The 17,959-nt window shown below is 38.9% G+C and overlaps 1 protein-coding gene across 1 annotated transcript in view; it reads right to left on the bottom strand.

Moving 5' to 3' along the window:
• Positions 1-17,959, bottom strand: part of ME2 (malic enzyme 2) — a 41,626-nt gene that overhangs the window by 5,225 nt on the left and 18,442 nt on the right. Inside the window, exons 3-15 of the mRNA XM_026649319.1 lie at positions 16,625-16,758; positions 14,715-14,864; positions 13,860-13,935; positions 12,767-12,928; positions 11,317-11,420; positions 10,850-10,959; positions 10,642-10,739; positions 10,110-10,223; positions 9,903-10,017; positions 8,404-8,546; positions 3,460-3,562; positions 2,533-2,603; positions 1,048-1,146 (exon numbers count right to left, since the gene is read on the bottom strand). Of these exons, the coding sequence (XP_026505104.1) occupies positions 1,048-1,146; positions 2,533-2,603; positions 3,460-3,562; positions 8,404-8,546; positions 9,903-10,017; positions 10,110-10,223; positions 10,642-10,739; positions 10,850-10,959; positions 11,317-11,420; positions 12,767-12,928; positions 13,860-13,935; positions 14,715-14,864; positions 16,625-16,758 (1,479 nt within the window). The remainder of the gene's footprint in view (positions 1-1,047; positions 1,147-2,532; positions 2,604-3,459; positions 3,563-8,403; positions 8,547-9,902; positions 10,018-10,109; positions 10,224-10,641; positions 10,740-10,849; positions 10,960-11,316; positions 11,421-12,766; positions 12,929-13,859; positions 13,936-14,714; positions 14,865-16,624; positions 16,759-17,959) is intronic.

The raw sequence follows: 17,959 nt of genomic DNA, 5'->3' as shown, positions 1-17,959 counted from the left end.
TCAAAAGCTAGAGAATCCCTTATGGGCAGAACTAAATAGGTTATGCTAGAGGAAGAAACATTTCTAAAGTCCTAAAAGGACTAGAATAAGGACCAGAACCTTTTAAGGGACCTAGAACTGGAATGATATCAAAGAAATCAAAGGAACAAAGTTTTGACTAGTGATCATTACCAGCATATAAATAAACTAATATTTCACAAATCTCCCTTATTATAGCAGAATCATAAAAATGTAGGGCTAGCAGGGACCTCAAGAGGTCTTTTCTCATCACACCGCACTGGGCATGATTAAGTATACTTAAGCCATCCCTGAGAAGTGTTTGTCTAACCTCTTAAAAACCAATATTGATGGGGATTCCACAATCTCCCTAGATAACCTGTTCCATTGCTTAACTGTCCTTATAATCAGAAGTTTTTGCTAATATGCAACCTAAACTAACTCTCACTTGCTGCAAACTAAGCTGACTACTTTTTGTCCTATCCTCAATGGATGTGGAGAACCATTGATTGCTGTCCTCATTATAACAACCTGTTACATATTTGAAGACTTACCAGGCCTCCCCTCGGCCTTCTCACTTCTTTCGACCTTTCCTCATAGGTCAAGTTTTCTAAACCTCTTATTCTGTTGCTCTCTTCTGGACTCTAATTTGTTAACATCTTTTAAAAAGTGCAATGCCCAAAACTGGCATAAAACTCCATCTGAGGCCTCACCAGTGCAGAGCAGAGTGGGACAACTACCTCTTACGTCTCACATACAACACTCCTGTTACTATATTCCACAATGACATTTTTTGCAACATTGTTGGCTCATATTCAATTTGTGATCCTCTATAACCGCCAAATCCTTTTCAGCAATACTGCTGCCTAGTCACCTATTCCCCATTTTATATTTATGCAGTTGATTTTTCCTTCCTAAGTGTAGTACTTTGCACTTTTATCAATAGCCTGAATGCTAGTCTGTTCTTTTTTGTCCCAAATATCATGCTACAAAGGAAGTTTATATAATATATAGTGTATCTTTTAGTGTAGGCCAATGCTATCCACTTACTTTAACAGCAATGCAAATAGAAACTTCTTTGATGTTGGACAGTGGTGGATAAAGCCTTCCTTGGGCAAGTTCCTCATTAGTCAACTGGTCTGTCAATGTCTGTATTAAAAACAAATATTAGTAATTTATTGACCCCTCTCAGGAGGCAATGCATCACTAAGCTGCAAACAGAGGAATGTGTTTGTGAGTTCTTACTGGGACAGTTTACCTGAAATACATATAAAAGTGCTTGGTATAAGTCAGTCAAAGCCTCAAAAATTACTGTAAAGATGCATGCTGCAATCTGTGTCCAAAGCAACAAGCCTCTCCCTCATTATTATTATTAAGATTTTTTAGCATCTCAGCTGAAGTCAGATGTTTCTTTCCTGAAGTGTCAACATCTCAATGTTAACAACAGTAAATAGGTAAATTACAAGGAAGCCACTGCACTGCAGGGTTGGCCCATTTAACATGGACGCACAAAATGATGGATCCCATCATTCCACTCACATCCAAATAAAACAACATAAATAAGTAAATATAAAAAGGAGAGGGGGAGATGGAAAAACAAACAGACAGACAAAAGAAGCTGCAGAAGGTGCATGAAAGAACGAAACAGAAATTACAACAAAGATTGGACAGAGCCCCTTTGTTCCTATGTTTGCAATAAAAAAGAAAAACCACACAATAAAAACCACACACACTATATTTCAGGGTTTAAGACGTTCTTCCTTTCTACCTTTGTTCTGTCTTGTAGCTACTCTCCCCTCGGGCAACCCTAAAAAGCCCTGGCTACAAATTCTCCAAGTAACATCATCCAACCATCTTATGGATCATTTTCCCCCCCTAAAGTGCAGAGGCTCCTGCTGGTGAATCAAGTCCATAAAGTTGGACTACACGTGGCAATGTAGGGAGATAAAAGAACATCAGCCCTAGAGCTGGTCAATAAATGGGGTTCTCCCCTACCGTTGTGGAAAATGTAATTTTTTTGTTGGAAATTTGAGAACCAAAATATTTTGGCCAAAAATGTTAAATATTTTGATGTGGAAATGCTGCTGCAGTGCCCCATGTGTCCATTCTCCTCCATAGGCCAAGCTCCCTCATTGAACTCCCATGATGCACCACAGTCTCCCATTTGGATAAGGGAGGTGGTGCATCATCAGAATCCCTGGCTATGGTGCATCACAAGAGACGTAGTCCAGCCAGAGAGCACAGTCCATAGAGGAGAATGGGAACACAAGGTAACCAAACAACAATTCCCATGAGGCACTGCAGCTGCATTTACAAATTGAAATATTTCATATTTCAGGTACTCTATTTTTGGACAAAAAAATAAAATTTTTGTCATGAGCAGACATTTCTCACAACAAATATTGATAATCAAAACCCAATTTTCTACTGAAAAACCATTTCAGTGGAAAATTTTTGATCAGTCCAACTCAGCCCATCATGTCAAAGTGACTGATCTCGCCTTTCAAAAGCCATAATCTATGTTTGAACACATACCTTTGCAGCCTCAAGGAAGACCTTATCACTAATATGCCGAACACCGCTGAGGATTACAGCCAGAGCCACACCTATAATACAATTATTGATAATATTATGATAAAATCATTTTTAATGTGCAGCCCTGTCATTGACAGGGTGCAAGAAATACAGACAACCATAAAAAAGTGTTTCAGATTTATGGATATGATTTTTTAAACCTCCTCTGTCAAGTGCCAATAGATTCACAGCAAAGGAGAGAGAGAAGGGCTACTTTTGCTACATCAGCATAGACAGACGGTGGAACACTCAAGTGCTGTGCTGGATTTTTTTTGGTTAATGCGCAGAACTCTTGGTTCATACATTCACTTTAGTTGAATGTTAAAACACAAGTTCTGAAGACTAGTTACTGGTGTCCTAGGAACATACCAGAATGCGCAACTTGGGGGGTGGGGGGAATACAGGTTTTGTTTTAAAAAAATTATCCGATGATGCCTCTTTTGCACTATTATCTGTGCAAAAGTAATTAGAAGAACAGCATCTTTACGAAAGCCCTCCCCTCCCCCCCGCCAAGAAACAATAAACACTTTGGCAGGTGGCCATAAGGAAGCAATGTCTTCAATAATATGCCTTGGTTCTTTATATTTCTAAAAAGTAATCCAACTGAAACCTGCTAATTGTGCACACAGACAGCCTATGTCACCATGTATTCTGATCACTCGTCCTTGTCATATCACATATCCTTAACGGCCTCCATTTATTTATTGTACTCACTTAAGTCTTGTCTTAAACTAGACTAAGCTCTTCAGGGCTGGGAAGGTGTCTTACTGTGTGCCTGTACAACGGAGCCCCAGTCCTGAGTGGGGTCTCTAGGCAATGCTGCGGTATTAGGTAACAACTCTGAAATAATCTAATCTTAAAGCGGAAGAACAGAATTCTCGATACTACCTGGAAAAATATAGGCATTGTTTCCCTGGCCTGGTTTGAAGGATCGTCCATCTTTCAAAACCACATGCTCGAACGGACTGCCACTGGCAAACAAACACCGCCCCTGTTAAACAAGAGGGAGTAATTCACAGAGTCTGCGTTATGTAAAGTCGCCATGAATGAGAGGCTTACCACACCACACTCACAATCAGCTAGGCCCCAATTCAGTAAAGGTACTTAAGCCGGGATGCCAGAACAGGGGATGCGAGGGGACCATGGCCCCATCACTTTTTACCAGCCATAGGGGCGAGCAACGGGGGGAGGGGGAGAAGGGGCAGAGAGGAGCGAGTGGGAAGCAGGGTCTTGGCAGGGAAGAGGCAGCACCGGGGCTGGGGCTCAGGGAGAAGAGAAGACGCTGGTGGGTGGGGGGGGCACGGTTCAGGCGCCGGTGCCCCCGCCCTCACACTTTTAGGGAGCTTCCTCTGCTCCTGAACTTAATCATGGGCCTAATTTTTTCACATGCTTTAAGTCAGGGCCATGCAAGTGCCTTGCCGAATCAAAGCTCTACAGTCCATCCCCACAAAAACCAAAACTCCCACCAAACAACAGCCTGGAAGAGACAAAAATATTAGCAAGATTTCCTTCTGAGTTACAAACATCAGGAAACTAAAAGTAGAAAGCATACGCGTCAAACTATGCAGGTTTCTAAGGAATGGAAGATTTCTACTTGTTTAAATTGTTTAATTCCTCTTAATAGCACACAGTTCTTTAGGTAAGTAAAGCCTTCTGTTGGGACTAATCACATGATTAAAGTAAGTTATTATGATTAATTATTATTTGTACTGTGGCAGCACCTAGGTGCACTAGTCATAGAAATGTAGGGCTGGAAGGGATCTTGACAGCTCATCTAGTCCATCCCTTTGCCCTGAGGCAGGACCAAGTAAACCTAGACCATGCCCGACAAGTGTTTGTCAGGAGTTCTCAAACTTTTTTTGTTGGGACCCTCTTTGAAAATATTTCAGGTTGTGATGACCTCCCCCCCACCCTCACATCATGCCATCTAGCTCTCAAGGCAGCGCCGCCACCTGCAACAGCGCAGAAGTAAGGGTGGCAATACCACAACCTCCCTACAATAGGCTTGCGACTCCCTTTTGGGTTGGGACCCCAGTTTGAGAAACACTGGATGACGAGGGTTCCATAATCTCCCTTGGATGCCTATTCCAGGGCTTCACTATCCTTATACAGTAGTTAAAAAGGTTTTCCTAACATCTAACCTAAATCTTCCTTGCTGCAGATTAAGCCTGTTACCTCTTGGCCTACCGTCAGTGGAGGTGGAGAACAATTGCACACAGTCCTCCTTATAACAGCCCTGAATATATGTTAACACTGATCAGTTCCCCTCTCATTTTTATTTTCTCAAGACTAACCATGCCCAGTTTTTATTAATCTTTCCTCACAGGTCAAGTTTTCTAAACTTTTTATCATTTTTGTTGCTCTCCTTTGGACTTTCTCCCATTTTCACAGCACTCAAGGTGAGGCCTCACCAGTGCAGAGCAGAGAGGGACAATTACCGCCAGTGTCTTACATACAACACTCCTGTTAATACATCCCAGAATTTCATCTTGCTGATTTCAGACCAATTTGCCAAAATAATTTTGAATTTTAATCCTGTCCTTCAAAGTCCCTCCCAGCTTGGAGTCACCCGCAAATTTTATAAGCATACTCTCCACTCCATTATCCAAGTAATTAATGAAACTATTGAACAGTACTGACCCAGGACAGATACTAGTCAATATTTTCATCAGTGACTTGGCCAAGGCCCCGCTGTGCTAGATGCTACACAAACAGAGGACAAAAAGATGGTTGTTATCACAAGGAACTTACAATGTAAAATATAAGATAAGAGACAACAAGCTGATAGAATATTGGTCAGCATGATAGGCTGTGGTCTCAATATGTGCTTAAGTGCCCTGCTGAATCAGGGCCTCTAGAAGGAATGTGTTATGCAATTGATCCTCTCTTGCTATGAAGATGGTTTTAATTATTAAGAAATATTAAAAGTAGCCTAGAGGTTTGAGTGTGAAATCTGCTTGCCCTATGGTCAAGCAATCTCTCCCTCTTCCAGTTCAAACCTGAAAAGTAATGAAAATTGTGAAAATAATAAAATTTAAAAGTTTACAGCTCCATATCAAGCTCACACATGAGAACACATCACCATGTATGCAAAAAGCTCTGGTACTGTGTTTGAGCGTGTGGACATACACACAGTAATGGACTTTTTGAGTAGGTAGCAAAGTACATGTGAAGTCAGAGTCAAAAGACGATGTAAACTAAAAACAAAAAATACTTCTTGCAAAGCAGCAGAGGGCACCAAAGCATCACCATACTCTTGTAGGAAATGCAAGAATAAGTAGTAAGAGTTTATTGATGGTTTCTTCCTGCTCTTAGGAGGTTTGTCTATGGACTCTCTCATTAAGTGTTATTTGAAAGTTTCCCATTTATAATGGTTACGCCATTTCTGAAGTCAAGAAACCTAAAGGGCTGGGAGTGGAGGATTGGTAATTACAAGACAAAGTATTAGTCAAATGACAAGGGGAACACTGAGTAATTTTGGATAATCAAGGTTTTGGCTAATAAAGGGAATTCTCTATGTAATTATTAGGTGTCAGAGAACATGACCCTGCTTAAGATAATGGTGAATTCTGGATAACCGAGGCTGTACTAACTTCACTTTAGAGAAATAATTATTCTGAAAATGGACATAATATTGGGTAGGAAAATATAAACTGCCAAAAGTATTAGAAAAAATAAAATTTGGAGGACTGTAAAAATGAAAATCCTTTTTCCATTAACCTGTAATATTTCACAACCTTAACATTACAACACAACAATTTAACATATGCATGTGAATGGTAGATTATGGGAAATCATGAATAGAAATTAAGGCAGCCGCTATAGAAGGCAGCTCCTGGAGAAAAATAAAGATTCCCTCCCCACCTACAAGGACTAATTGTTTTGAGTACCAGTCTGACTTGCTTTCAGTGGTGTTTAGCTAAGTGAAAACACTTTAAACTGATCTACTGCACCTGGATCTACCCAGCACTATCTTGTGTTGGAAACAGACTGTGGTAAAATGTTCCAGAGAGTGCACTTCAGCACTCTACATACACATGGGGGATTCCGTGGAGACAGCTGTTGTTGTGTAGACCTTCTCTAAAGTGAGAAACAGAACCTCATTCATATCACATGTGGATAAGTACCCCCTATACACATCAATGGAGCTACACTGATTTATAGCAGCAGAAGATCTGGCCCTATCATCTGTTTCTGTTTACCTTCAATCTGAACTGTGAATTTTGAGTATTATATTTTATTCATCAAAATATTGCCTAATAAACATCTGGGGAATAGCCAGTATACAAAGAATTAATTGTCCTGAGGTACTAAACACCTTGCTTTTGAGTTCCCTTGTGTCGTAGAAATCTGGAATACAGTGGTCAAAAATCCAGATTTGGTCCAGAGGCTTTTGTCTTTTACTAGAGTGGCCCTTTGCCCTTGCAAAGACTCCACTACAGACCCACTGATCTGGGGGAGAACTAGAAAGCTATACGAGAATCTCAGCTTTCTTTGTTAGGCAAGGGAGAGAGGTAAGTTTCAAGCCCTTTAGCCTTAAAATGTACAGCGCTGTTGACCAATGTGATGATCACCAATGCTGAAAGGAACAAACCACAAATACACATTTCTGCAGCAGGAAGCACCTAAAGATCCCTGCCCACACACTTCTACATAAATGAGTCACTTAAGGTTGGGATGTACTCCAAAGAACCATTTCACTAACCACCCTGCTTCTAAAGTCCCCATGCTAGCCCTGTGGATAGTGGTGAGATCCTACAGGACAGGAGTCAAAAGGATTTAAGTGGGAGGCATGACAAAAAATTGTTTTGCAGGCCAGCTCATAGACTCATAGACTTTAAGGTCAGAAGGGACCAATATGGTCATCTAGTCTGACCCCCCGCATGATGCAGGCCACAAAAGCTGACCCCCCCCACTTTCCCTTAGCTCTGCTGTTGAAGTCTCCAGATCGCGATCTAAAGACTTCAAGTCGCAGAGAATCTTCCAGCTTGCGACCCCTGCCCTATGCTGCGGAGGAAGGCGAAAAACTCTGCTCCTACAGCCAACTCTGCCTCTGCTTTTTCTCCCCTATCTCTTCCCCCTCTGCCAGTCTCCTCAAACCAAAAAACAGTCTTATGTGCACACTGCTTAAAAACTGTGCAGAAGGAGAAAGGTTTTATTGGGTTTTGGTTTACTAAATGCAAATACTGGGCCTGAGCTCACTCACATTGAGCTAAGTTAGCTGCAACAGCACTGAAATCAGTGGAATTACACTGGTGTGTAAATCCAGAGTGAGAGAGATCAGAATCAGTCCGCTATGCATAATTTTAAATGTTCTGATCAATTCAAATATTAGGAAATTAAGTGCCAAGTATGATCCTTGGGCTGTACAAGACAAGCAAAGACATTCCGTGTTCTGAGGACCTGATTCAATGTTAAATAAAGACTGTTTAATTAACTATTTCCAGGTTGTAGCTGGCTTCTGTCATGACTATTACATAAAATAACTGTTTCTTTAAAAACAAAAGCTAAAAATAGTCTCAAACAACGTCAGTCAAGGTTAGAAACACAAGTTACTCTCAGTAACCAATTATTACACTTCAATATTGTTGTCAAAACAGAAACAAGATTTAGACCTCATTGTGAAGTAATCGCCTACCAAATGTAATCATTTAAAATCGGAGCTGCTTTTTAATTTATACTAAGACAAATATGAATTTGAAACTGGAAGGTAATGAGCAATTGTATTCTTTACATGGAGAAATTCCAAGTTTAAATGCTTGGGGTTTTGCACTCTTACATAACAGACAGAAAAACAATATATGTGCATTGACATTTTTCATCACTACGTACCTCTGTTAATGTATAAGCTTCCTCAGCAGTGCATTCAGCTTTCACTGTAGGGTTACTTAGTGCAAATATTATAGGTCTTTCATTGATGGAACCCATGGCTTTGATCACATCATGTGAAAAGAGTCGGCCAGCCCCTGCAACTCCTGAAATAAATGGAAAGATACAAAAATTACAGTTATACATGTAAAATGGGACAATGATTGCAAGAAGTTTACACTGTATTTATTTATTTCTGATGTGAATCAAGATTATCACTGTTAAGGTCAGTCACACTCAGGAAAACCAATAAAAGGCTTTGAATAAATATTCATCGTTCATTAAAACAAGCTGTATCTAGAAAATGAGCTGTGGGAAACAATCTTGCACTGTCAGGAGATGCACAAGATGACCCAAAAGGTTTTTTCCATCTCTAATTTGAAATGCTTTGTAAACTTAAACCCTACACTATTCAAACCCAGTGAAGACACTACAAATCAGTACGCTTGAATTTTCAAAGTTCAGATATTTTTTAGTTATTTATGAGGCGGGAAGGGGCCTTAAGAATAAAGTATTCCTCCTCCCCACAATCATTTTATAACTCAAACAGTTTAACACACTTGACATACATATGCACAAATACATAAAAATGAATACGCACACTCAGACACACACACACACACACACATGCGCACACTCAGGGGCAAAGACTCAGCCCAAAACCATATTTTTTCAAAAAGTTATGTGCAAAGAAAAAATATGGTATTATAACAGAAGCCATTTTGCAGCCTTAACTATAGCGGTGGCTACTAGGGGTTGTTATAATTAACATATACATACATACATACTCACACAATGAATACTGGGGATCAGGGACTGGGGTGCAGAACATCTGCTTTGCACCAAATTGCTGGCAGATACTAGCTCAAAAGTCAGTGTAGCCAGCCATGGGAAAAATTACTTCAGCATAGGGGGTATCGTGGTGACACAAAGTATGCAAAGCAGTTCCTGCACCATCTCTCTCCCAGCTGCTGGGGTAGGAATGTGACAAGAGAAATGGGAGTAGCTGGATCTTCTCTATTTCTCACTGATCCGCAGTTGCAGTATCGTTCTTTTGCACCACTGGCAGTCAGTGTAACTCAGACCAGTCTGTAGGCTGTTCTAAGCTACACCAGCAGACTGGCCAGCCCAGGATTGGAGTGGGGAGCAAAAAAAGGTCATGCCCCTGAGTTGGGCTTTGAGCTCCTCAGCCATAGCTAAAGAGCTGAGCCTGTATGTGTTAGAGACATGATACACTGAGCCCCAAAAGCATTTTATACGTATTTTAAAACAGTGGACCAAATTCTGCTGTCATTTACCCCAGTGCAAATGCAGAGTAGCCCCATCGACATATGCGGGGTTATGCTATGTGTTATATACGCGATACGTACACTGGTAAAAGTGAAAGCAGCAACTGGCCCAGTGACAGCAAGATAAAATTAACAACATATATTATCTAAGGAGTCTGAAATAAGTTTACTGACCAATAATAGCTGACGGCTGAAGTACATTCACCGCATCTACAAATGTCTTTGGCACCTGGTCTGGGGGTTGGTGCGTAAATGGTTCTTGATTGGCGTCTACCTTTTGTTCTCGGCCCTAAAGATTTAAGTTGATTCTGATTGTGAGAAGGAAAGGAAAGAGAATGGCAACGTGTACTGTGTTATTCAAAAGGCCTGGCAGACCCTCACCTCAACCAACAGGCCATATTTATCAAACATCCATATTTTCTTATATGCTTCCTCTGCAGAAATACCGCTTTCCATCATAGCCATAACGATGAGGTTTGCAATTCCAAGAGCAGCCTGACAGATAAAGAACAAGTAGTTGAAAATAAAGGAAACATCCATCAGTTTAACTTACTAAGAAAATCATGGTACATTTCCTCCCAATATGGTAAGAACTAACAATTACTTTCTCGCGCGTGCGGAATCATAATTTTGGGGGCTAAACCCTGCCATTGTATGCCTGGGCCCATCTGCTTTATGATGTCTGTATGGGTGAAGTGAGAATCTGGCCCTTGAAAATTATCCTTTTGTAAATGTTAAACCCAAACTTCAAAATAAATAATGATCTTCTGTAAAGAAGCATTTCCTTTAAATACAGTTCAGTAGGCCTCTCGCATACAGAGTTCTGTAAGAAAACACAAAGAACACCCACATCCCTTTTTACAGTTCTATGGGATTTAACTTTTATTGCACTAGAGACCGTTGCAGAACTCACCTCTCCTGCTCCAAGAAACAAAACTTTATGCTCTGTGATTGCTTTCCCAACAACCTTCTGTGCTGCCAGCATTCCTGCTAAGGCCACTGCAGCTGTCCCTACAAAGGAAATAGAACTCTCAGGAGAGCTGAATAGATTGACATGACAGAACATATTTTGGGGGGAAGGTTTTCACATATGTAACAAGAGTCAGAAGTGAACATTTTACCCTGAATGTCATCATTGAAGGTGCAATATTTCTCTCTGTATTTCCTCAAAAAACGGAAAGCGTTATGATTCCCAAAGTCTTCAAACTGAATAAGTGTGTTATGGCCGTACCTAAAGAATACAGCACGATATTTTATCAATTGACAAATTAATAAATCAAAAATTCCTATATATACACACAGAGTTGTTTAGGGCCAGAAGCAGTCCTTGGGCTCTTCCTGGAAACGGTTAAATGCTATCTCTGTCTTATATATGTTTTACACAGAGGACAGGAGATGTGCCCAAAGTCAAACACAAAGTCACTGGTAGAACCAGGACTAGAATTCAGGTCTCCTGATTCATAGTCCTATACTCTAGTCACTCAACTATATTCTCTCCCGATATGACATTTGAAAAGGAAGTTGTGTGATGTTTCCCCGGGCCCACTACTTCTTGACAAATTTATGAGTAACCAATTCAGTACCATACCTGTCTGTAATGGCTTCCATAAACTCATCAATCAGGTCATCATAAAGCTGTGAGCGGTCTCTTTTTTGGTACAGGCCCATGTAAAAAGGATCTTTTAATAGCGTCTATAAAATAAACCAAAGATAGCAGCAGAATGAAATCACTCATTCACTCAATATACACCCTCCAAAGTTCTAAGTGACATATTTCAATCACTACCCAGAGATAAGATACTGAGAAGGATTTCAGCTATCTTTCCTTCCGGGAGTATTTTCACGGTTGAATTTCTAGCTAGCCATATAGTAAGGGAGCCAGGAATTCTTTGATTCTGCAGCCAATGGAGCAAATACTGCAGAAATCCTAGGTATTGGTGGCAATTCTCTGGATTTTCTAGCAGTCACCCACCATTTTTTGCTCCCTTTCTATTTCTCCCTCTGCTTTCTCCCCAACTCCATCACTTTCACAAACTTGAATTCTAGCTGCCTTTGATGAGAATGCTTCATGTCTAATTGAGCTTGCAACTTAACTGGACATGCGTGGGTCTAAAATGTTTGTGAAAAGAAACTTGGGGGCGGGGCTGGAATTAGGAATCTTGGGAAACTGGTTAAAATGAAATACACAGGAACAGAGGAGACATTTTCTTTTAAAAATACAATCGGGAAGTAAAATAAGCTGAAAAGAAAAAGGGGGTAAATTTTCAAAGGCACAACGGTTAGTTAGCTCCTATTTGTGCCTTTGTCAGTCTCCTTCCAGATGCTTAATTGGGAGAGAGATTAAATTCTCTCTTTTCATAGTTTTGTTAGTAGTTAAATACAAATGATTTGCTAAGGCATTGGAGTATTGTTTGATTTTGCCTATAGTGAATCCAGCCTCCTGAAACAAAAAAGGTCTAACAGGATCTAACTGGAAACTCTTCAGGGCAGGGACTGTGTCTTCCTATATGTTTGCACAATGGTTAGCAACAAGGAAGTCCTATCCCTGCTGGAGTATTTCTGCAATATAAATAAAATAGACAACAATACTACACTGGGAACACTATGCTACATAGCCACAGACATAAAGGAACAAGTTCTGAGGTTAGACAAATATCAACTGTTACCTGAAAACATTGCATCACTGTCCTTACAATGGGACGAATCAACATTCAGAGTAATAATGCTTTAACAAATCTGGTTCGCTCTTCCAGCAGCTTAAAAATCAGGTCACCTTTTCCCATTGCTTTGCAGTCGAGATCAGCATTTAAGTAACAGTCCAAATGCACCACTTAACTTTATATACATAGCTGGGGAGTCTCAGATATTAATATTCAGCTTTAAATTAATTCCAAACTACTTAATATTACACAAGATGATTCAATCTTAACACAGAGTACTCACTCAGATACATACACCTTCTTATAGTACTAATTTTTACTACAAACCACCCTCAAAAAGTGATTTCTTTATGGCAGGCAAAATACTGTTTAACTTACTAGATTGTCAGTTCCAACGTCGATACATACAGGCAGGCATTTATCTGGCCGTATTCCAGCACATGCTGTATACAAACATAGTTTTCCTACAGGAATTCCCATTCCATAGACACCCAGATCTCCAAGACCTAATATTCTCTCTCCATCAGTTACTACAACAGCCTTAAAATTACACAAAGATTAAAGGTAAACTTTGATAGTCATGGACATAAAGGATAAAGCAATATTGCATACATTTTTCTTGGCAAAATTAACCATTAAAACAAATTAAGAATAGCTTGCAAAGAATTTATTGTCTCTAGTGGCAATACTTAAGGACTAGCTAATTTTACCTAAGAGGAAATAGACAAGGTTACATTAGTATCAGCAGTGTTCCCTGTACTTGCCTAAAGTGACCACAGGAATCACCTATCTTGTTGCAAATAATTACTTAGTTATCTAAAGCAGCTGACAAGTTTTTAAGTACTACCATTGTAAATAGACTTTGCATTTCCACTGGAGGATCTCAAAATACTTTCCAGTAACTTTAATGAATTTAACCTCAGAACATTTCTTCAAATTTGGTGTTTTTAGCTCAATGTTAAAGACGGGGAAACAGAGTCACAGACTCCAAGTGTTTTGTTCAAGGTCAGACAGGAAGTTTGTGGCAGAGCTGGGAATAGAACCCAGGTTTCCCAACTCCCAGTTCTGTCTTACCCTAAAACAGCAACAGTGGGTAATTCAGAGAAAGACAGGCATGTTAAGAAACAAACCTCAAAATCCTCTCCAGATAGAACTGTTAAGAAAAAAGCGTTTTGTAACTTTTATTCTATATTGTGATGATCACAATTGGCATAGGAAAGAAACATGGTCAATCTGCAGCTTTCATGCTGTAGGTCTTGAACTAGAAGCTTGGATTTAGGGCACAACCCCACACACCTTTATGTGCAGAACTGTTATAAACTATATACAGCTGTCATTCTCATACAATTGCCATGCATGCATTATTTAGCATCAGCATGTCTCTCAATAAAACTATCCACTTTTTTAAAAGATGAGTTGGGATTCAAAAAGAAAAGACAATTAGAAAAAAGGAGTGTTGTGGTGGTAATACCTTAACATCAGTTTCTGGCCAGTTGTCCACAATTGACCTAATATGACCTCTGTCTGAGATAGAAATAAATAATCCTCTGAAACAAAATCAGAATGGAAATACTTTTATACTCGATAATTAAAACTTCAACTCTGCTTTGCAAAACAAGGTTTTAAAGACATTTCTGGTGCTAATTAATTACAAGTTTTGCAATTGCTTACACAAAAGAATATAAAAGAGACAATGAATGACAGTTATAACTAAGTCTATGCAACCAAGATAACATGCTAGATTAAAAAGCTAAATGTAGAGTCATACAGTTGTTCACAAGACGACCTGGATTCTGTACTGCCATGAGTCCGTTTGAGTCACACCACCAGGGCAAAGTGGCCCTAAAGCTAGTGTCAGCAGCCATGGCAGGACCACCACCACCCCAATTCCCCCAGGGATGACAGATCAGTATAGAACTTCTGCAACAGTTCTTATGCTACCCCCTTCCCTGCTGTCAGTGCAGGGGTATGGCTGGAAGAAAGGGGCATGGCCAGAGCGTCTTTATGTCCCACTGATCTCTGGCTGCCATATCAACCACTGGCATAACTCAGAGCCGCTTTTAGGCTGCTCTAAGTTACACTGGGGGACTGGCCCAGCCTAGCAAACATCTGGCCCAGGATCAGAGGAATGGAAAGGTGAGCTTTATGCTGCCTTTGCTGAGCTGTGCACTCCTTAGCCACAGCCAAGGACCCAGCCTTTTACTTTCCATGTGCCAAAATATGCAAGTGAAAGTGTTCCATATAAATTCTGAATTACAGTAGAAATAAAAATCATACTTAAGAAAATTACTGGCACTCATTTCAAAAATAAAATGACTGTCCTTACTTTGGTCTCCTAAAGATATGTCCATATTGGGAACAGGCTAGACCTACTGTTGGTGTATATACTATTGGCATTAATCTCTCGATATCATCTTGTAATATCCTGTAGAATAACTTTTCATTTCTCTCTTGGATTCCCATTATGTAGATATACCTGTAATCACACAGGAAAACAAGGCAAAAGAAGAATTAGCTTAAAACGGTTTGCATCTATCTATCTAGAAACATACAGTGTGAAATGCCGAGGCATAAACCAATTTGCTTTAGATCTTGCATTTCCTTCCGACTCAACCCTGGCCTTGAGAAACTGATGTAAACTGGAGAATATAGAATTAAACAATGACAAATTCTAAATAAAAATACTGGGTGTACTGTACTGTGTATGATAGCACACCAACCTATGGATGTACACTATGACAGGAGATCATTCCTACCTCCCTCTGTCCCCTGCCACAACTGATTTGCAGTTTAAAGGTTGATTACTTTACGTGAGGTTTTTAATGTTAGGATTTCCTAACCTCGTTCTTTTCTAAATGAAAAGTTCCCACACTGAGAATTTTTGAACACTAACCACAATCTCATCTGGGTCCTACGATAAACAAATGAGTGGATGGACATTTAATTGTGCAAAAGTAACATTTAATTTTTTTCTAATATAATGACTGAAAATGCATTTTGGTTTTAAGATATAAATTGTAATGTTCATAGTTTAGAATAGAAATAAAGTAGCATTCTCCAGATGTCTTTCTATAGCCTTCTGAGGTCAAAACAGAAGTTGGACTAGAAAAATATAAAATTAATGCAGTTAATTAGGGGTCTGATTCTGCAAACACCAAAAATTTTAAATATTAAAAAATAAACTCTTGAATCTTTGTTTTCTCTATTACAATGCAGATTCAAAAGACATTCATTAAGGGTTCATTTTGGGCCATTGGTTTGCAGTAGAGCAGTTCCAGAAGCATTCCTAATGGAAACTATTTCATTGCTCCATTCCAACAGGCTATGTGATACTGATTCAAGTTACTTGGTTCTATTATCAGTGGACTGCAGTAGGAATCTTGATGTGGTCCTAATGTAAATCAGTGATAAACCCCAAATCATTCTAGCTTTCCACTCACTGGCTTTTAGGACGTTACATTCTAACATAAGTCAACAATAAAAACATCAAGCCATTGCAGCCAACAGGAGCATCCTTAAAAAAAAAAAAAAAAAAAAAAAGTATTTTCTAGGCTAGAGAGTTCAAAATAAGAAAAAACACACCAAAGGGTTAATCATGAAGTGCCCCATAAATGTTAAAACATCTTTTGTTTCTCTCTAGTCATAAGTTAATATATATAAGATAAAATTAAATACTTTTGTATTGTTCCTGTCTGATTTTTAAGTCCTAAATTGATTTTCTTTCTCCACATTTTTTTCTGGGCATCTCTACAAAAATCTGAAAAATTATATATCTAGATTTGGAGAACCTGACACTCAACTCATCCATATTATAAACTCCTAAAGTACAACAGAAAGGCTGCCAGAAACATAACAGTAATGTTTCTGCCAATATGCTATAATGCTACGGCCCGATCCTGCAGTCCTAGCTCAGACAAAACTCCCATATAAGTTAACAGAAGTTTTGCCTGAGCAAGTACTGCAAGACTGGACCTTTCATTTATGTATATTCTTTTTCACATCACATCACAACTGTGGAGTAACACAAATGTCCTCCTTTAAATCAATACAAAACCTAGTTAGCTGCACAAGTCCGGGTGATAAATACAGTTTGCATTAATTTAAAAAAAATATCTGCCAATTATAAAATCCTCTGGATGCAAAAGATCTGCCTTGATATTATAATAAATCAGATTTTCTCGGAGTCTTTTAAGCTTGCACTACACATAGGTAAGAAAAATACTGATTAATTCTTACTTTTCCAAGGGGTCACTCATTTTTGCCAAATTCTTATGGAAGCGTAAGGCTTGAATGTCTTGTGTCTCTATTTTAGGAGGTAAAAGTCCTTGGAGCCCAAGCATTTGTCTTTCCTGTAATGTAAAGGCCATGCCCTGTAAACAAAAGGGGGAAAAAGTTAGTTTATTTTACTATTTATCTTTTTGTCAGCTAAAGTAGTTATTTTGTTTAAAATTTACATGTATCTATATTTATGACTATCCATTTCTCTGATGCCCATCACTACCATTTCTAAGCACCTCACAAATATTAATGAATTAAGCCTCATGACACTGGGAAGAAGGAATTCGTATTCCTACTTTACAGTTGGGGAAACTAGGCATAGAGCAGTAGTGAGTTCTTGGGCAAATCATTTAAATCAGTGGCACAGACAGAACCCAGATTTCCTGACTTCCTATGCTTTAATCATCAGCACATATATCTTCCTCCAGAGCACATTTCTACCTTTAAAATTGGATTATATCCAGATGGAGATTCCTTTGGAGATATGCTGGGTTTTAACACTCAAGTGATATTTGCTTCTTGAAACGTTCCTTTTGAATATCCCTGTTTGGAACATTTCCCTACACATTTCTGATAATCTATCCAGCCAAAAAATTTATTTGTAGTGCCCTCCGACCTCTGTTGGGATAGATAGCATCGGAACCTGAAGCCTTCCTTTTAGTTAAGGATAAAACTGATCTCTTAATCTCTTCAACTGTAATCTCCTACTACAAAAAAAGCTTTAGCCTCCTCCATCAATAGTAACAAATTAAGTTTATGAAGGGTAAAAAAAAAAAAAAAAGATTCCAAATATCCTTAGTTGTACTAATCTCAGATAAATACAAATATCTAGGAGTCCTAATATATTTTACTTCTTTACAAGTAACTGATCTTCCTGATATTTTGTTGAGAAAACCTTTACTGGTGAATTTCAAGTATCTAACCAGCAGTATAGATGGCTGGTTGTTGTTGTTTGGTAAGACTTAACCTTCAGGCTGGTAGATTTATTGATAGTAAATTATCTAATGAATTTATCCCTTTTTCTGTTTGTGAGTCATCTACAAACAGATCCTGATTTCTGAAAGTGTACTAGTTATAATCCAATACTTTATGAAAACAAATTTCAATCTATAGTTTACATGTGAATTGTTCACTTTCAATAGTCATCATTTTTTTTAAACTAAATTCATCTTTTTTTCATTTTTACTCCCTATGTAATACTTTTAGTGCATTCCATAGAGGTAAACGTATCCTGGAAAGTTATGTGAAAATGAACTTTGCCAGCATATATATCAAATAACTCCTGATTTTTTG

Source organism: Terrapene carolina, unplaced genomic scaffold, assembly GCF_002925995.2.
Source record: "Terrapene carolina triunguis isolate 2854851 unplaced genomic scaffold, T_m_triunguis-2.0 Scaffold69, whole genome shotgun sequence".
Taxonomy (NCBI): Eukaryota; Metazoa; Chordata; order Testudines; family Emydidae; genus Terrapene; species Terrapene triunguis.
The sequence above is the reverse complement of the archived record's forward strand: the minus strand, read 5'-3'. Positions and strand labels throughout refer to the sequence as shown.